The sequence below is a fragment of the Arctopsyche grandis genome, chromosome 13 (assembly GCF_051622035.1).
Source record: "Arctopsyche grandis isolate Sample6627 chromosome 13, ASM5162203v2, whole genome shotgun sequence".
NCBI classification, from domain to species: Eukaryota; Metazoa; Arthropoda; class Insecta; order Trichoptera; family Hydropsychidae; genus Arctopsyche; species Arctopsyche grandis.
In genome coordinates, this window is record NC_135367.1 from 3,782,845 (window position 1) to 3,803,247 (window position 20,403).

The 20,403-nt window shown below is 37.9% G+C and overlaps 4 protein-coding genes across 4 annotated transcripts in view; 1 reads left to right on the top strand and 3 right to left on the bottom strand.

Annotated features, from left to right (window-relative positions):
* LOC143921528 (uncharacterized) overlaps positions 1-20,403 on the bottom strand; it is a 65,852-nt gene that overhangs the window by 36,573 nt on the left and 8,876 nt on the right. The gene's annotated exons all lie outside the window — the stretch shown is intronic.
* On the bottom strand, positions 4,123-7,346 carry LOC143921520 (uncharacterized). Its single transcript, XM_077444848.1, has 2 exons — positions 6,972-7,346; positions 4,123-5,821 (listed from the first exon to the last, which is right to left on the bottom strand). The coding sequence occupies exons 1-2, from the start codon at positions 7,092-7,094 to the stop codon at positions 4,571-4,573; spliced, it is 1,374 nt and encodes a 457-aa protein (XP_077300974.1). The 5' UTR covers positions 7,095-7,346; the 3' UTR covers positions 4,123-4,570.
* Positions 8,998-13,841, bottom strand: LOC143921523 (uncharacterized). The gene is made up of 2 exons (XM_077444852.1): positions 13,620-13,841; positions 8,998-10,476 (listed from the first exon to the last, which is right to left on the bottom strand). The coding sequence occupies exons 1-2, from the start codon at positions 13,728-13,730 to the stop codon at positions 9,409-9,411; spliced, it is 1,179 nt and encodes a 392-aa protein (XP_077300978.1). The 5' UTR covers positions 13,731-13,841; the 3' UTR covers positions 8,998-9,408.
* On the top strand, positions 16,341-18,105 carry LOC143921566 (uncharacterized). The gene is made up of 2 exons (XM_077444917.1): positions 16,341-16,541; positions 17,164-18,105. The coding sequence occupies exons 1-2, from the start codon at positions 16,419-16,421 to the stop codon at positions 18,103-18,105; spliced, it is 1,065 nt and encodes a 354-aa protein (XP_077301043.1). The 5' UTR covers positions 16,341-16,418.

Genomic DNA, 20,403 nt, shown 5'->3' on the forward strand with positions numbered 1-20,403 from the left:
GCTTAGCCGCATGCGGCCCCGAAGGGGGCGCAGCCTCATGGTGCCCCGAAGGGGGTGCAGCCTCATTGGGCCCCAAAGGGGGCGCAGCCTCATGGGGCGCAGCCCCATGAGGCCCCGAAGGGGGCGCAGGGGGGCGCAGCCTCATGGGGCGCCGCCTTATGGGGCGCTGCCTTATGGGGCGCCGCCTTATGGGGCGCAGCCTTATGGGGCGCTGTCTTATGGGGCGCAGCCTTATGGGGCGCCGCCATATGGGGCGCCGCCTTATGGGGCGCTGCCTTATGGGGCGCCGCCTTATGGGGCGCCGCCTTATGGGGCGCCGCCTTATGGGGCGCCGCCTTATGGAGCTTAGCCGCATGGGGCCCCGAAGGGGGCGCAGCCTCATGGGGCGAAGCCCCATGGGGCGCAGCCTTATGAGGCGAAGCCCTAAACGGCAACTGATCATGGGGGCGAAGCCCTTGACGGCATTTAATCATGGGGGCGCGGAGGGGCGAAGCCCTAATAGGCATTAACTAAGGGGGGCGAAGCCCTAGGCGGCATTTAATCATGAGGGTGCGGAGGGGCGAAGCCCCAAAAGGCATTAATTATGGGGGGCGAAGCCCTAAACGGCATTTAATAATGGGGGCGCGGAGGGGCGAAGCCCTAAAAGGCATTAACTAAGGGGGGCGAAGCCCTAAACGGCATTTAATAATGGGGGCGCGGAGGGGCGAAGCCCTAAAAGGCAACTGATAATGGGGGCGAAGCCCTAGACGGCAATTAACCATGGGGACGTGGAGGGGCGAAGCCCTTATCGGCAACTGATCATGGGGGCGAAGCCCTAGACGGCATTTAATCATGAGGGTGCGGAGGGGCGAAGCCCCAAAAGGCATTAGTTAAGGGCGGCGAAGCCCTAAACGGCAGTTAATCATGGGGGCGCGGAGGGGCGAAGCCCTAAAAGGCAACTGATCATGGGGGCGAAGCCCTAGACGGCATTTAACCATGGGGACGTGGAGGGGCGAAGCCCTTATCGGCAATTGATCATGGGGGCGAAGCCCTAGACGGCAATTAACCATGGGGACGTGGAGGGGCGAAGCCCTAAAAGGCAACTGATCATGGGGGCGAAGCCCTAGACGGCATTTAACCATGGGGACGTGGAGGGGCGAAGCCCTTATCGGCAACTGATCATGGGGGCGAAGCCCTAGACGGCATTTAATCATGAGGGTGCGGAGGGGCGAAGCCCCAAAAGGCATTAGTTAAGGGGGGCGAAGCCCTAAACGGCAGTTAATCATGGGGGCGCGGAGGGGCGAAGCCCTAAAAGGCATTAACTAAGGGGGGCGAAGCCCTAGACGGCTTTGAATCATGGGGGCGCGGAGGGGCGAAGCCCTAAAAGGCAACTGATCATGGGGGCGAAGCCCTAAACGGCAATTGCTCATGGGGCGTGGAGGGGCGAAGCCTTAGAAGGCAAAGGCTCAGGGGGGTGCCGAGGGCGAAGCCCTAGAAGGCAAAAAAAAAAATTTGATTTTTTTTTTGATCTTTTAAAATTTTTTTTTTGATTTTTTTTTTTGATTTTTTTTTTATTTTTTTTTAAATTTTTTTTTAAATTTTTTTTTTAAAATTTTAAAATTTAAATTAGCTTAGTCATGTTTAAGCGGTTTATATTATAAACACTGAGCGAAGCCGGGTAATACAGCTAGTCTAATCTATAATTTGGAAAGAGACTTTGTATGTATCCTTGGTCGTCGTCGTCCGTAGATCGGTGACGTCATCGAACACGTAATTCGATTTTTTTTTTTCGATCCATGGGCGCCGATTTGTTTTTTTCGTTTCAATGGATTCACCCCCGCGGGGGCGCAAGGCGAGTAGCTTCATGGGGCCCCGCCAGGGGCGCCACAAGGGGCGCAGCCCCGTGGGGTCCCGAAGGGGGCCCGGAGGGCGCAGCCTTATGGGGCGCAGCCCCATGGGGCTCAAAAGGGGGCGCAGCTTTATCGGCCGCAGCCTTATGGGGCGCAACCTGATGGGGCGCAGTCTTATGGGGCGCAGCCTTATGGGGCGCTGTCTTATGGGGCGCAGCCTTAGGGGCGCAGCCTTATGGGGCGCCGCCTTATGGGGCACCGCCTTATGGGGCGCCGCCTTATGGGGCGCCGCCTTATGGGGCGCCGCCTTATGGGGCGCCGCCTTATGGAGCTTAGCCACATGGGGCCCCGAAGGGGGCGCAGCCTCATGGGGCGCAGCCCCATGGGGCCCCAAAGGGGGCGCAGCCCCATGGGGCCCCGAAGGGGGCGCAGTCTTATGGGGCGCCGCCTTATGGAGCTTAGCCGCATGGGGCCCCAAAGGGGGCGCAGCCTCATGGGGCGTAGCCCCATGGGGCCCCGAAGGGGGCGCAGCCTCATGGTGCGCAGCCCCATGGGGCCCCGAAGGGGGCGCTGTCTTATGGGGCGCAGCCTCATGGGGCGCCGCCTTATGGGGCGCTGCCTCATGGGGCTCTGCCTTATGGGGCGCTGCCTTATGGGGCTCTGCCTTATGGGGCGCCGCCTTATGGGGCGCTGTCTTATGGGGCGCAGCCTTATGGGGCGCCGCCTTATGGGGCGCCGCCTTATGGAGCTTAGCCGCATGGGGCCTCATGGGGCGCAGCCCCATGGGTCCCCAAAAGGGGCGTAGCCCCATGGGGCCCCGAAGGGGGCGCAGCCTCATTGGGCCCCAAAGGGGGCGCAGCCTCATGGGGCGTAGCCTTTTGGGGCGCAGTCTTATGGGGCGCAGCCTTATGGGGCGCCGCCTTATGGAGCTTAGCCACATGGGGCCCCGAAGGGGGCGCAAGGGGACGCAGCCTCATGGGGCGCAGGGGGGCGCAGCCTCATGGGGCGAAGCCCCATGGGGCGCAGCCTTATGAGGCGAAGCCCTAAACGGCAACTGATCATGGGGGCGAAGCCCTTGACGGCATTTAATCATGGGGGCGCGGAGGGGCGAAGCCCTAATAGGCATTAACTAAGGGGGGCAAAGCCCTAGACGGCAATAAATCATGGGGGCGCGGAGGGGCGAAGCCCTAAAAGGCAACTGATCATGGGGGCGAAGCCTTAGACGGCATTTAATCATGGGGGCGCGGAGGGGCGAAGCCCTAAACGGCATTTAATAATGGGGGCGCGGAGGGGCGAAGCCCTAAAAGGCATTAGCTAAGGGGGGCGAAGCCCTAAACGGCATTCAATAATGGGGGCGCGGAGGGGCGAAGCCCTAAAAGGCAACTGATCATGGGGGCGAAGCCTTAGACGGCATTTAATCATGGGGGCGCGGAGGGGCGAAGCCCTAAAAGGCATAAACTAAGGGGGGCGAAGCCCTTGACGGCATTTAATCATGGGGGCGCGGAGGGGCGAAGCCCTAAAAGGCATTAACTTAGGGGGGCGAAGCCCTAGACGGCTTTTAATCATGGGGGCGCGGAGGGGCGAAGCCCTAAAAGGCAACTGATCATGGGGGCGAAGCCCTAAACGGCAATTGCTCATAGGGCGTGGAGGGGCGAAGCCCTAGAAGGCAAAGGCTCAGGGGGGCGCCGAGGGCGAAGCCCTAGAAGGCAAAAAAAAAATTTGAATTTTTTTTTTGATTTTTTTAAATTTTTTTTTTGATTTTTTTTTTTTTTTTTTTATTTCTTTTTTTATTTTATTTTTTAATTTTTAAATTTTTTTTTTTTTTAATTAAATTAGCTTAGTCGTGTTTAAGCGGTTTATATTATAAACACTGAGCGAAGCCGGGTAATACAGCTAGTAGAATTATATTTTTGAACGAATGAAATCAAATGGGGTTTGGTGCAAACGATCGACAAGCGCCAGACAGACTGAACCACATATTATCTGGATGGATTTGGCAAAGGAATTGACTCAATGTGAGTATCTAAAATGTGTCGATTTTAAAATCTGATTGATATACATTTTTTACAATTTACCCAAAATTTCTGTGGACCAATTTTCCCAGGGAAAAAACCCGAATTATTCCCGGGAATTAACCGGTTTTTTTCCCCGCCGGAACATCTTTCCCGGCTGTCGAAATAAATTGTTGTGCATTACCAACACAGTCCTTTCATTCGCGGCACCCCCATAGGGCATTTCAAATATCTTACATTCTTAAAAATAACATTGATCGGAAATACAAAAATTCACATTTATGGGTGGTCATCAATTTTATTCAAATTATTTCCATTACAGTTATTGATTTTGAAATGATACATCAAGTATTTATTTGTAACGAAATTTCAGTAAAAAAACATACATTTGGAATTTCGTTTTTTTTAAGAAAACTACAGCCCTGGTTTTAGCATGGTATGAGATCTAATACTTCTAATGAGCAGATAAACTCAGAGACCTAAACTTGGTATTGGTAAACTAAACGATGGTATATTCAGAAATGGTCATACTCATAAACGATACAGTCAATGACGGTGTACTCAGATACGCTAATAAAAATGATTTTGAAAAATTGCTGACAATACGATTGCTAATACGGGAGATTTTTCACTTTTTTGTGTTTGCTGCTCATTAGAATAACTGCAATGACAAAACAAATCGGGTAAATATAATTTCTTTATTAAATATGCCATCACTGAGTGTGCCGTTTATAATATTGCCATCGTGGATTTTGGCGTCTTCGAGTTTCCATCACCGAGTTTACGGTTGCCTGGTTTATCCACAGTATGCTTTTTTTGGTGTATCGTGAGGGTGAATTTATAAGCAAACGATTTTAAACAAATGTCACAATTATATGGTTTTTCCCCAGTATGAATTCTTGTGTGTCTCGTGAGGCGGAATTTTTGAGCAAACGATTTAAAGCAAATGTCACATTTGAATGATTTTAATCCATTATGACTAGCTCTTGTGTGAATTCTCGCATGTCTCGTAAGTTTTGAATTTCGAGAGAACGATTTCGAACAAATGTCACATTTGTATGGTTTTTCTCCAGTATGAATTCTTGTATGTCTCATAAGGTTTGAATTTTGTAAAAATGATTTTAAACAAATGTCACATTTATATGGTTTTTCCTCAGAATGAATTGTTTTATGTTTTGTAAGGTTGGAATTTTGAGAAAACGATTTTGAACAGATGTCACATTTGAATGGTTTTATTCCGGTATGATCTGCTATGTGTGTTATAAGGGCATATTTTGAAGTGTATGATTTTGAACAAATGTCACATGGGTATGGTTTTTCCCCAGTATGAATTCTTGTATGTTTCGTAAGTTGTGATATTTGGAAAAATGATTTTGAACAAATGTCACATTTGTATGGTTTAACTCTAGTATGATTTTTTATGTGTGCTGCAAGGGTATATTTCGAAGAGAATGATTTTGAACAAATGTCACATTTGAATGATTTTAATCGATTATGACTTGCTATATGTTTTACGAGGGTATATTTTAAAGAGAATGATTTTGAACAAATGTCACATGGGTATGGTTTTTCCCCAGTATGAATTCTTGTATGTATCTTAAATTTTGATTCATGTAAAAACGATTTAGAACAAATGTCACATTTGTATGGTTTTAATCCATTATGAACATTAATGTGTGCTATAAAACTATTTCTTTGGGCGAAAGTTTTGAAACAAATATCACATTTATATAACTTTTCCTTCATCTCATCCCTAACAGGGGTGTTGTTAACGTTTGGTGGCGTATTAACATCAGATTCATTTTCCCATATTAAATCTTCCAATAGAACTTCTTCTGTTTTGATATTTAGATGCCTGTTTAGCTTCAGTTTCGAAATTTCATCATTTCGAAGACAAACTTTTCGAAAACTATTAAGCAATTCCAGATTGTTGTTACAAGGACGACATATCGTATTTGGCAATTTGTCGTTTTTCGTGATCTGCAAATACGAAAGGTTTATATTAAAATTGATTCAGATGGCAATAGGTTAAGATGAGTATTTTTCGACAAAGAAAAAAAATCAAAAAAGTACAAAATAATGATAATTTTGATTAAAAAAGCACACCGAAGCTGATTTAACGCGTGAAAATAATGAAATAATTGGATAAAATTGGCCTGGATGACACAGATGTCAGATTGCTACGAAATATTTATTGGAATCAGACTGAAAGCATCAAGAAAGCAATCGAAGAGGTCTAGGACTGATGCCGATATCTTCAAATATACGAGGTGGTTGCCAACGTCCGGATGCGGAAAGGGCATTAAGAAGAAGAATTTCTTTCAGAATTTAAAAAATAAATGAATGCTTTTTTTATTTGTTTTTCAATTTATGATAAATTCAATATTTGGTTAATTATCTTGGAATCATTTGACATGTGTCGCTTTATGTAGTTTGTATATATTATTTGTAATTGATATGTATGTATTTTTGCAACTAAATATTTAGTTTTATGTACTTTTTTTCACTTATTTTTGTTTTGTAAAAATGAATTTGTGCGCTTTCTTTTTTATTTTTACATCGTGATCAAATTATATTCTTGATTATTTTCTCTATTCTTGTTACTATGGTAGTATGGTATTTAATATGTATGTATTTTCATGATATATATTAAATATTTTAATAATAAATAAATTGTTTATTAATAAACTTTTATAAATTTTTATTATATGTATATGATTAAAAATAATATTAATAAATTAAATAAATAAAGATGATAAATAATATGATTCCTATTAAAATTATTCAGAGCAAGTACTTAGGTGTCGAAGCGGAGCAACTCCAAAAAGTGGTTGCTGATTTTTTTGTAATATAAATTAAAAATTAAGTAGCGAGCCAAAATCTTGGGGAGAAGAAAAAATTCATTGGTCTAATATTGTTGATTTTTCTGGGTTGGGGGGGTCCCGGATTGATTTGGAAGAAATTTGGCAAATCGAGGTTCGACACATTGAAGAAATATCTAATGTTGTCGAATCTATTCAGGCCTTGGTAATCATCTGTATCAAAGTACTTCAGATGGAACTAAAAAGATAATCGATACACCTTAAACACATTGATCAGATTCACGAGTAAAGTGTAAAGGGTGAACGACCTGTAGCTGACAGCAGGACGAAATGCGTTCCGCCAAATGTGGCTGAGGATTTCCATGGATGGAGACGAAAGCCTCGGCTGGACTAGAAGACAAGCAAAGTCTGCACTGCATTGGAAACTCCATTGAGGCAATTGCGCGAAAAGATCAGTGACAAACTATCTATGTAATATCAAATTGGCGTTCGTTGCAATTCACCTCTAGTGAGATTTGGTCAAAAGAACACACATTTTACAGCTATATTTCAATACGACTAAGGCCAGCTACACGATTCGTTGATTACATCCCAAATGTGAATCGCTACAAGGATGACTGCTGCTATAAAAATCGTTCACGCGGTCTCCTGTCACACAGGAAAATCGTCGTACAGAAGACTGCGCAAATATTGCTCTTTGCTATTGTTTTCTGTACGTCAATTTTGCTGTGCGAGCGATTTTCGTAGCGGCGGTTATTCTTGTAACGATTCACATTTGGGATGTAACCCGTTTACCAGTTACACACGGGCAATATCGTAGTTTCCGTTTGTATTAGTGACGTAGGAGGTGGACCAACCAGTTCAATTTCAATTCGCCAAGTAATCTAATGGGAAATCCTACGCGAAACACGGTAAACGGACTACTAGTCAAATGTGAACCGGTCACAGGATAACCGGTCGCTTTAGATCGGTCACACGTGATCACCCGTCACACTAAAACTGGTGACGAGAAAACTGGTCACACCCTAAAATCGGTCACGAGAAAACTGGTAACAACCAAAAATAAAAAAATTGGTCGTATGATAACTGGTCACACAAAAAAAATATTCGCAAATACTTTTTATTTACGAAATTTTTATTACTATCGACTATGTTAGAGCCAAAAGCCTTCGTGGTCGTGGCCGTTGGTTGTGGTCTTCAGGAGCTCGCGGGCATCTCATCAGTTTTACCGATTTTAGGGTGTGACCAGTTTTAGGGTGTGACTAGTTTTCTCGTGACCAGTATTAGTGTGACCGATCTAGAGCGACCGGTTCACATTTGACTAGTAATCACCGAACCGTGAAACATATTATACTGTTACGTAGGGGTGGGGGGAGGATCCAAGTAAAAGGCCAACAGTCTTTTTACAGCATTTATTGATGATTCAGGAGATATACGTACTGACAGTGCTCAGTCCAGAATGACATGATATCGCCTACTTACCGCCTTATAAAGGGTAGATGTCTCAGGACGCCTAATCTGTTTACCTGTTGTATAGTCACGTATTCGGATATGTATTTCCACGACATTGGGTCTCCCCTTACCGATTCTGAGAAATAACTAATAACGGCCATTGTTTAGCCTAAATGCACTTAGAGTCCAGATATAATCTTTGGAAGTAAGTGCATGCACCTAGTTAATCCGATAACAGATATCCGTTGGTTTAAGTGCAATTCGCTCAATCCGCGGCGTACATAACAATACTTTAAGTTTCCGTAAAAATAATAAAAAAACAGTATAACATTTTTTTTTAGTAGGAAACTTATGTACATCCATAAGAAATGTGACTCTTTCATAAATTACACATAACCATAGGCATAGCAATGGTTTTAGCGCCGTTGGCAAATATCAAATTAGACGTCCCTTTATTTGTTTGCTGTAATAAATAAAAAAAAATATATGTTTATGAGAATAAAATTATAAGAACTAAAAAATAAAACTTTATTATTATATATTGTTATATTAGTGTGTTATTTTCATAATGCAAATATGTATATACATAGTATTTGTATGAAGAAAGGAAACAGGCGGCCAGACAAATTTTTTCAAATAAATACAATTAATTTATCAGTGTTTGAGTTTTGAGGACTAAGACAACGCCAAGAATTAAAAAGTGTTTCGAAAAGTGATGAATAAAAATGTTCAATGAACGCTTTGAATTAATGCTGAAAGTCCATGAAATATTTTTTCTTATTCAAGCCAATTATGCAGGAATCATTTCACAACATTTGTGAGTGATTTTGTTGATTTAGGGAAGAAACACCCCCCATAAGGAAATAAAAAAAATCACTTTTTTGGGTGGTCATCAACTTTATTCAAATTATTTCCAGTACAGTTATTGATTTTGAAATGATACATCATGTGCTTATTTGTAACGTAATTTCAGTAAAAAATTAATACATTTAGAGTTTCGTTTTTTAAGAACTCTACAGCCCTGGTTTTAACATGGTATGAGATCTAATGTGTCTAATATGAGAAACTTTACATTGATATGATTTTTCCCAGAGCAGGTAAACTCAGAGACGTAAACCCAGGATTGGTAAACTAAACGATGGTATATTCAGAAACGGTCAAACTCATAAACGATACAGTCAATGACGGTGTGCTCAGATACGCTAATAAAAATGATTTTGAAAAATTGCTCACAATACGATTGCTAATACGGGAGTATTTCTTTATTAAATAGGCCATCACTGAGTGTGCCGTTTATAATATTGCCATCGTGGATTTTGGCGTCTTCGAGTTTCCATCACCGAGTTTACGGTTGCCTGGTTTATCCACAGTATGCTTTTTTTGGTGTGTCGTGAGGGTGAATTTATAAGCAAACGATTTTAAACAAATTTCACAATTATATGGTTTTTCCCCAGTATGAATTCTAGTGTGCCTCGTGAGGCGGAATTTATGAGCAAACGATTGTAAACAAATGTCACATTGATATGGTTCTTCCATAGTATGAGTTGTTTTATGCTTCGTAAGGAAGTAATTTTGAGAAAATGATTTCGAACAAATGTCACATTTATAAGGTTTTTCCTTAGCATGAGTTGTTTTATGTTTCGTAAGGGAGTAACTTTGAGAAAATGATTTTGAACAAATGTCACATTGGTATGGTTTTTCCCCAGTATGAATTCTTATATGCTTCGTAAGTTCTGCTTTAAGAGAAAACGATTTTGAACAAATTTTACATTTGTATGGTTTTTCCCCAGTATGAATTTTTGTATGTTTCGTAAGACCTGATTTATGAGAATAATATTTTGAACAAATTTTACATTTGTATGGTTTTTCCCCAGTATGAATTGTTGCATGTTCCGTAAGATCTGTTTTTCGAGTAAACGATTTTGAACAAATGTCACATTTGTATGGTTTTTCCCCAATATGAATTCTTGTATGCATCGTAAGATCTGATTTTTGAGAAAACGATTTTGAACAAATGCCACATTTGTGTGGTTTTAATCCAGTGTGAACATTAATGTGTGTAATAAAACTACTTGTGAGAGTGAAAGTTTTAAAACAAATATCACATTTATATAATTTTTCAATCATGTCATCCTTAACAGGGATGTTGTAAACGTTTGGTGGCGTATTAACATCTGACTCATTTTCCCATATTAAATCTTCCAGTAGAACTTCTTCTGGTTTAATATCTACAAGCTGGTTTGTCTTCAGTTTTGAAATTTCGTCACTTCGATGGCAAACTTTTCGAAAATTAACGAGCAATTCCAGATTGTTGTTACAAGGACGACATATGGTATCTGGCAATTCGTCGTCTTTCTTGATCTGCAAATGCGAAAGTTTTAGATTATAATGAATTCGAATGGCTAGATATTTAAATAACAGTTAACTACGAAAAATATTATAACAAAGGACACATATTTGTTCAATCAATTTGTTGCATTAAAAATATATATTAAAAGGACAATTACAATCTCCACATTGGAATGGAAAAATAGCAGCAGAAATATGGTTGGTTATATTTTCGCAAATAAAAATGGAATTTCCCGAACAATATAAAGATTGACAGAAGAATAATGTGGATAATATTCTCGTTGACGGATATTCAATGTACTAATGCAATGGTTCTTAACCTTTACGAATTCACGATGCACTTTTGATCATGAGAAAAAATTGCAGTGCACCAGAATTAAACAATCAAAAAAAAAAAAATGTAAATGCCTACATAATTTTTATTACAAATTAAACAAATTACATTAACGTCTTGAACTCTGAAAGCCACTATAGTGGCTTTCGGATATTCGGCTGCCAGCTCGGAAAGCCAGTATAGTGGCTTTGTTAAGCGGCTACTTTGGAGCTTTATTTTTAATATTCATCGGCAAATTTTTGAAGGTTTTATTTTACAATAGTGTACTTAAAGGATACGAGATGCTAGAAAATGTATAAATAGGATAATTACAGTAAAGGGTTAGCGTCTATATTGTTTCTAAGAATATTTGCATTCTTTACCTGCTTCTACATTTGAGTGCGCCGTTTTATTTGGGCAGTCGGTATCGATACATTGTGCTCTAAGAAGCTATTTTCGGTGGGGTGACCATAATTTTACATAATGATAAAAACGCGAAATATATTTTGCACCATGAATCAATTTAATAAAAGTTCTACGGAATATACATATGATGTGATAACGACGTGCTCGGTAATATTAGTGCATATGGTGAAATAATAAATACAAGTGTTGGCAACATTGAAATTTCAGTTTTCACTTTTTGTTTTTTTTATACCTATCTCTGTACATCCTGTCTGTTGATTTTTCAATTAATAAAATAAAATAAAAATAAAAATAAAATAAACTGTGAGTTAAAATCACATTTTCTATTCGTTACCTACTAGAAAACTTCCAAAACCTAGAAGACTTCCAAAATGATTATAATAGTGATGATAACTATTTTGTATTTGATAATGTAAAAAAAGCGCTATGTTGATACCGTTGAGCGATAGTGAAGATGATATCAGAGATACAAACAGAGATAATTGGTCGATTTTAAGTAATCATATTTTCAACCAAAAAATAATTATTTTTCGGTTGAAAATATGTTTTTTAGGAGTGTCTTCAAAAGAGATCGTTTTCTACAAATATTTCGGATATTACAACTCAAAAATAATAATGTAGAACACAATGGCTTTTTGAATCATTTAGATGCTAAATGCAGACAATTAATTATACCGTGCAGAAACATAGTGGTCGATGAGTCCGTCGTGAACTTCAAAGTCACTATGTATCTGTTAAATCTAATCTTTTCGTCTTTGCCCGCCTTCTGGGATGATCCAGCTTTTTTTTTCGATATGTCCTACAAGTAGGTAACGAATAGAAAATATGATTTTAACTAACAGTTTAAAAACTAACCAATAGACACTTTATGAGGGTGGGTACGCATTAGAATACAATGAGTAAACAGACAATAGCTTTGCATCCTTGGACCCAAACTGCCTAACGAACTATAGGGTAGGTATGAAAACATTTCTATAGGCATATTTTAAAAGTTTCTAGTAATAAAACTCATTTATTATACAAAACTGCTGTCATAAATAATACAAGAAATGTAAAACTCATCATTTAGTTCGATTTGGTAATTATGATGGTTTGAAATAATTGAATTTAGTGACTATATTCGAAAAATGCTATCCCAATTCAACATCATGTTATTACGGTCACAATTGGAGACGAACAGATAGTCCCAAAATAACTGAGCATAAAATTTAGTTTTTAACTTAAAAAAAAATTGCGTATTTTTTGTTAAAAGGAATTCACCAATTTGATCTTCGACATAATTTAATAATATGAATAAATAAAATTAAAAAAAAAAAAAAATTTTCCATCCTAGAGTAGACTAGTGGTGAAGAGAAATTCCAATAAGAGTGCAAAGTGTTAAAGAAAATATATATACATATGGAAAAACTGTAACTAAAAATACCCTTAACAAAATGGAATTTATTTGATATAAAATTAATTAATATGATACCTGAGCTTGTCGGATTTTGCAGATCTCAGAATACTAGGTCGAAAATTTGATAAAGCTACCCTCAATTCTTCCCCTAAATTCGTCAGTCTTTCTTGTTTTTTATTAGTTTTTATATTAGTAGTTATAATTGAGAAACCGAGTGCACACAAATATGATGTTGAAAACTGCAACAAAATTGTCAGTGCCCTCATGTAGAGAACTGGACATTCCACTTGGTCAGAAATCCAAAATTCCTCTAAAAAAACTGCGTGTTTGAAAAGATCTTGATTTGATGAAATTCACAATTTTCTCCAGTACAGGTGATGCTGGTAAATTTTTCGAAACTAGAGATTCCCTATGTAAAAAATATAGTGAAAAACGTCTTATCCGGTATGGTAAGTTCTTTGCAACATATATATATTGATTCACTGTTTTGTTTTCATTTATGAAACGAACGAATACTAGGTGCTACTTTAGTATGCGGTCTACCTTCATATATACTTTAGTATGCGATCTACCTTCACGTTTTTACTTTAATATGCGGTCTCACTGTCTCGGTTCTCGCGTGTGACACTGAGACTGAATAATACCGACCCTAACAACCTAATCTTAAATGAATAGGGCCAACTTTAACTTAACCTAACCTATCCTGACCCTTAACCGTTTGCCCGCAGCCGTCTTCTATGGAAGCTTTGGGCGACAAGTCTATAGCCCGGCTGTCTTCCATAGAATTTTGCACGGGATTTTGAGCCTTATATGCGCCTATTTCAAGTGTTTTAAGGTTCAAAATTGGTTGAATATATTACTGAGTTGAATGCCATCTATTGAATTTGCTTAAAATGAATGTATACCAGTCAAAAATTATTTTTTTTTGGAACCATACTGAAACCTCGATTAATAACAAAAATTCTATTGATAACTGGCTTACCTCGATAAATCACGAGGTAAATGTAAAGGGTAAAAGACCTGTATCTGACAGCAGGACGAAATGCGTTCCGCCAAATATGGCTGAGGATTTCCATGGATGGAGACGAAAGCCTCGGCGGGACCAGAAGACAGGCAAAGTCTGCACTGCATTGGAAACTCTGTGAGTGAATGCACGAAAATGCAATATTGGCAACTGTTCGCAGATCTATCAAACGTCAAATTGCCGTCCACTGCAATTTATTCCCTCGTGAGATTTAGTCCAAAGAACGCATATTTTACAGCTATAGCTCAATACGGCTAAAGCCAAACTGATCAGTTTATATGTTAAAATATTGTTACGTACGCCGCGGATTGAGCGAATTGTACTTAGACCAACGGATATCTGTTATCGGTTAACTAAATGCATGCACTTACTTCCAAAGATTATATCTGGACTCTAAGTGCATTTAGGCTAAACAATGACCATTATTAGTTATTTCTCAGAATCGGTACGGGAAGACCCAATGTCTTGGAAATACATATCCGAATACGTGACTATACAACAGGTAAACAGATTAGGCGTCCTGAGAGATCTACCCTTTATAAGGCGGTACGTAGGCGATATAATTCATTCTGGACTGAGCACTGTCAGTACGTATATCTCCTGAATCATCAATAAATGCTGTGAAACGACTGTTGGCCTTTTACTTGGATCCTCCACCCACCCCTACGTAACAGTATAATATGTTTCACGGTTCGGTGATTACTAGTCAAATGTGAACCGGTCGCTCTAGATCGGTCACACTAAAACTGGTCACGAGAAAACTATTCACACCCTAAAACTGGTCACGAGAAAACTGGTCACACCCTAAAATCGGTAAAACTCTGATGAGATGCCCGCGAGCTCCTGAAGACCACAACCAACGGCCACGACCACGAAGGCTTTTGGCTCTAACATAGTCGATAGTAATAAAAATTTCGTAAATAAAAAGTATTTGCGAATATTTTTTTTTGTGTGACCAGTTATCATACGACCAAATTTTTTATTTTTGGTTGTGACCAGTTTGTGCCCATACACTGCGTGTATCTCCTAAATTATCAATAAATGCTGTGAAACGACTGTTGGCCTTTTACTTGGATCCTCCACCCACCCCTACGCAACAATATATATCTTTCTTCTATATATATATATATATATATATATATATATATATATATATATATATATATATATATATATATATATATATATATATATATATATATATATATATATATATAAATATATATATATATAAAATTAATGTTTGTGTGTGTGTCTCGAATAGGCTCCTAAACCACTGAACCGATTACGATGTAACATTCAGGATTTGTTGTATGCATGTAAAACGGGAATGGTTGTGATTGCAACCATTGCTGTATAATACACTAGATGGGCACTGACGTGTGATTTTGGTCGGGGATCTTTTCTTCACTAACTGAGGGGTGCGGGGGGTTTAACTAGCGGGGAAGTTGGGAAAAAAAGCTTTTTTTCCCTACGACGCAACGGTACCTATGTACCTACCTGAGAGAAACTGTGCATGCGCCAAAAGGGAGACCAGTATAAAGGTATGTTCATACCTAGTCAGCACGTACCGACTTCAGCAGGTATCCGGCCGTATGAAAAGTATTCTTTGGTACATTTTGTATGGGTATATTCATACCAACCGTCACGTTTACGCCACGGCAGGCTTACAGCAGTACCCGACATTTCCTGTTCATACCTTACAGCAACATCCGTCAACGTATCGTATCCGTTTTTTTGGCCATCGTGGAAACATACACGCAAATTACGTGCCATAAGTCAGCCGCTTTGCTGTTTTGGACCAATTATCGATAGTGACAGTTGAGAGCTGTTCAATCCTTCGACATGGTTTTGGTTCAAATATTTAAAAAAAAATTTTAATTTTTTACGAAAATATTTAAAAAAAATTTGTCCATCATCCACAAGCTCCTTATACAGTGTCCAAAACTCTCCTTCGGTTTTTCTATTTTTTAACATGGGATGCACATCAAAACGCCTCCGTGCTTTTTTATTGCCTTCTTGAGCTTCTTCTTCCAACAACAACGCGATTATACATAATTTTTCGTTCGATAAACGCCGAAACATTTTTGCTGACTTGTATTCTGACGCGTAGCTACGAATGCACGTGTATGCATTCATATTGTAAATACTCGACAATACGACGTAAGCAATATTGCGCCGTATCGTCACGGCCTGTAATGTATAAGTAAGCCGATTTTGCCTTGCACTCGGCCAAAGTGCTGTGAACGTGACGTGACCACGACGTGTAGGTAGATATGAATAGAAATGTAATAAAATGACATTTGAAACGGATTCGTGCAGTGCTGTTAAGTATGAACAGTCCTTAAACGGTTCACTCGTGATCATTAGTCACCGGAGCCTGAGGGGGCCGTGTATTGTTCAAAGGTTGTAAATGCATTGTTTAAGGTTTGCCGAACAATGGATAGCACTGTGACTATCCTACCTCTAGTGATCATCCGTCACACTAAAACTGGTCACACCCTAAAATTAGTCATGAAAAAACTGGTCACACCCAAAAATTCAACCAATTTTTGGGTGTGACCAGATTTTTCGTGACCAATTTTCGGGTGTGACCAGTTTTAGTGTGACGGGTGACCGATCTAGATTTACCAGTTTTCCTGTGACCGGTTCACATTTGACTAGTAATCACCGAACCATAAAATGTGTGTTCTTTGGACCAAATCTCATGAAAAGATGAATTGCAGCGGATTCCAATTTGACGTTTGATAAACAAACAGTCGCTTGCAGATCCATCTTTTCGCGCAATTGCTATAATGGAGTTTCCTATGCAGTGCAGACTTTGTTTGTCTTCTGGTCCAGCCGAGGCTTTCGTCTCCATCCATGGAAATCCTCGTCTACATTTGGCGCGACGCATTTCGTCCTGCTGTCAGCTGCAGGTCGTTTACATTTACCTCGTGAATCTGATCAATATGTTTGATCAACAGTTTCTCCTCTATGCTTTCCTCGATATAGGGTTGCCAGATTTCTTCCAAATCAAACCGGGACCCCTCAACCCGAAAATATCAACAATATTAGAGCAATTAATTTTTTCTTCTCCCTGAGATTTTGGCTCGATACTAAATTTTTAATATATATTGCATAAAAATATAAATTCAACAAATTTTAACATTTATTGTTTATTTCATTAGATTTGGCCTTCTGCTAACTTACTTATTTTTAAATACGTAATCATACATTTGGCAACAATTGAAATCATAGTTTTACATCTATGTATTATTCACGTTCCCATTATGCCCTGGAGAAAATAATTTGCGATATAAATCTTTATACTGTCTGGAAAATTCCATTTTTATTTGCGAAAATATAACTACCCATTTTTCTGCAACTATTTTTCCTTTCCAATTTGGAAATTGTAATTGTTTTTTTAATATATATTTTTAATGCAACAAATTGATTGTACAAATAGGTGTCATTTGTTATAATATTTTTCGTATTTAATTGTTTGTTCAATATCTAGCCATTCGAATTCATTACAATCTAAAACTTCCGCATTTGCAGATCAAGAAAGACGACAAATTGCCGGATACCATATGTCGTCCTTGTAACAACAATCTGGAATTGCTCATTAATTTTCGAAAAGTTTGCCATCGAAGTGACGAAATTTCAAAACTGAAGACAAACCAGCTTGTAGATATTAAACCAGAAGAAGTTCTATTGGAAGATTTAATATGGGAAAATGAGTCTGATGTTAATACACCACAAAACGTCAACAACATCTCTGTTACAGATGAGATGAAAGAAAAGATATATAAATGTGATATTTGCTATGCAACTTTCGCCCAAAGATATAGTATTGTTAGACACGTTAATGTTCACACTGGATTAAAACCATTCAAATGTAACTTTTGTTCAAAATCGTTTTTTCGAAAAACACAACTTACGATACATACAAGAATTCATACTGGGGAAAAACCATACCCATGTGACATTTGTTCAAAAGCATTCTCTAAAAAATCTGCCCTAGTATTACACATAACAAATCATACTGGAATTAAACCATACAAATGCGACATTTGTTCAAAATCGTTTCCTCAAAAATCAATACTTAAAAAACATACAAGAACTCACACTAAGGAAAAACCATATAATTGTGATATTTGTTCAAAATCATTCTCTTCAAAATATACCCTTGTAGCACACATAACAAATCATAGTGGAATTAAACCATACAAATGTAACATTTGTTCAAAATCGTTTGCTCAAAAATCAATACTTAAAATACATACAAGAATTCATACAAGAATTCATACTAAGAAAAAACCACATAATTGTGATATTTGTTCAAAATCATTCTCTTCAAAATATACCCTTGTAGCACACATAGCAAATCATAGTGGAATTAAACCATACAAATGTAATATTTGTTCAAAATCGTTTACTCAAAAATCAGTACTTAAAATACATACAAGAATTCATACTAGGGAAAAACTATGCAAATGAGACACTTGTTTTGAATCGTTTTCTTAAAATCAACACTTGCGAATCATATAACAACTCATTGGCTACGTCCACACTACCGATATCTACACCCGATATTCTCGAATTTTCCATATCCAGTTCCCATATTGCAACCTGTGGTTGCTATTTAGGAACTGGTTATGGAAAAATTCGCAAATATCGGGTGTAGATATCGGTAGTGTGGACGCAGCCATTGATTGTATCGATCTCGAGTATACTGTCATTTACGTGGTTTTACCCGGCTTCGTTCAGTATTTTTAATATAAACCTCGTAAACATGGCAAATCTAATAGTAAAAATTTTGTTAAATTTACTTGAAAACTTTTATTTTATTTAAATTTATTTGAATATATTCATTTGTTTTTTTATTAAATTTAACATCATGGATTCTACCACCCAAACCTTACATTAAACTTAACATACAAAGTCTCTTTCGAAATTACATATTAGATGAGTTTGACCGTTTCTGAATATACCATCGTTTAGCTTACCATAGCTTACCCGAAGGTGTCACGACAAATCGCTTACGGATCATACACTTACGACATTACAATTACAGATAAATCGCTCACAGGACAAATCACTCACGCGATATTACGCTCACTGAAGTATTAAAATAACTTACAAAAACGTTATTTTTTTACACAAGAATCATCCCAAAACTCAATTAAACGTATCGTGACGAATTAAACACACCATCCTATCACCGATAAATAAATAAAACATATACAAACCAGTTCAATCTCAATTTATTCACAAAGTACAGAGTTTATTATAATATGTAAAATAATCAACGAGACTTAATATTATTTCCTACTGTCTTTTTACAAGGTATGCTATTATAGGCTTTGACTCACTATCTTCGAGAAGAATTATTGCCATTTCCAAATATTTCTTTGGGGTATTAAAGGGAAGAATTGACAACCCTTCGATTTTATTGGAATTTAAATTTTCGGCGCCTGAATGTGGTAGAGTTTGCGTCATCGTTTACTTTTCCAAACTATTCCTGCGAAAACATCTGCTTTCAATAACTCGTCTCTTGTAAAGGCTACCCGGTTCCTTAATGTGATAGATGAACATTTGGATCTGTTCTATTGTCATGTTGATGAACTTGTAAGTTTATTGAGTTTCAACACGAGTCTTTTTGAATGAGATGAATGATTGGTAAATTTTATTGTTCTTTTCGTGTAAGATTAATTTGACACTTTGGGGCAACCCATCAGGTCACATTGGTCATATTATTGTTATTGTTATTATAAAATAATAAATAAACAAATATTATGTTTTTGTAGTTAATATACACATATGTTCAATTCATCATCCAAGACTTTCCATACACTGATGTTTCCAATTAACGATTCCAGCAATATGAAATAAGACTGCATAAAGCAGAACCATTCAGACCATACCTAAATAAAATAATCATTTTGGTTTCACTAATACTAATTTTGATTTTATTTACACATTATTTACTTTACAAGAGCAATATAAAAAAAAATAAACGTTTTTGAATTATTGAAAAACGAAATAAGCCCTTAATAATTCTGTTGATACCTACACGGATTAATTTATTTTTATCGGAAGAAGTTCTTGGATTACCAAATCAAAAATGAGACAAAGCAAAATTGTAAAATTTTTTTACTATTCTAATACACTATCAAATTATATATGTATTTTCAAAAATTTGGAACGAATGATCGAACTTCATTCAAAAACTTTTCTTTTTTCTATAAGTGGCATTTTTATTGCATAAGGAAAATAAGACGAGTACCTAATAAGGAGTAAATAAAATGGTCACGTTATAACTACCTGCTATGTATGTATGTATGAAATTTACAAATTTGAAATTGAATAATGTACGATATTATCTACCGAAATTATCGATTTCGAAAGAGATCTTTATAACGAATATCAAATATTGAAAATGAAAAAAATAGTGTTTTAGCTAAGATGTAAATTTGTAAACTAGAAATTTCCCAAAAGTACACTATTTGAAAAATTCGTCCTCATCTTTTACCATTTAATAAAACTATCATATAGATTTTTAATGTGACGAAAATGTCTATATTTATTATAAATGTCTAATTTTTGATATACCTAAACGCAACATAACATTATGGACTCGTTATTAAATAATTATTTAAAAAGCACAATTTTCAACAATAACCATAGAACAGATGTTAGTGTGGTTACCTTTAAAATTGCTTTAAAAAGCTAATTTTTCAAGAATTGCCTCTGTGAATCGTAAACGTACATACATCGTTTTAATTTAATTATGGG

What these genes read in the sequence shown, in the direction of transcription:
- LOC143921520 (XM_077444848.1), bottom strand. Translation starts at nt 7,094, where the DNA reads ATGGAGTTTCCAATGCAGTGCAGACTTTGCTTGTCTTCTAGTCCAGCC. An exon ending in CGTCCTGCTGTCAGCTACAG is followed by an intron (nt 5,822 to 6,971) that starts GTCGTTCACCCT and finishes TCGTATTTGCAG; the next exon opens with ATCACGAAAAACGACAAATT.
- LOC143921566 (XM_077444917.1), top strand. Translation starts at nt 16,419, where the DNA reads ATGGAGTTTCCTATGCAGTGCAGACTTTGTTTGTCTTCTGGTCCAGCC. An exon ending in CGTCCTGCTGTCAGCTGCAG is followed by an intron (nt 16,542 to 17,163) that starts GTCGTTTACATT and finishes CCGCATTTGCAG; the next exon opens with ATCAAGAAAGACGACAAATT.
- LOC143921523 (XM_077444852.1), bottom strand. Translation starts at nt 13,730, where the DNA reads ATGCAGTGCAGACTTTGCCTGTCTTCTGGTCCCGCCGAGGCTTTCGTC. An exon ending in CGTCCTGCTGTCAGATACAG is followed by an intron (nt 10,477 to 13,619) that starts GTCTTTTACCCT and finishes TCGCATTTGCAG; the next exon opens with ATCAAGAAAGACGACGAATT.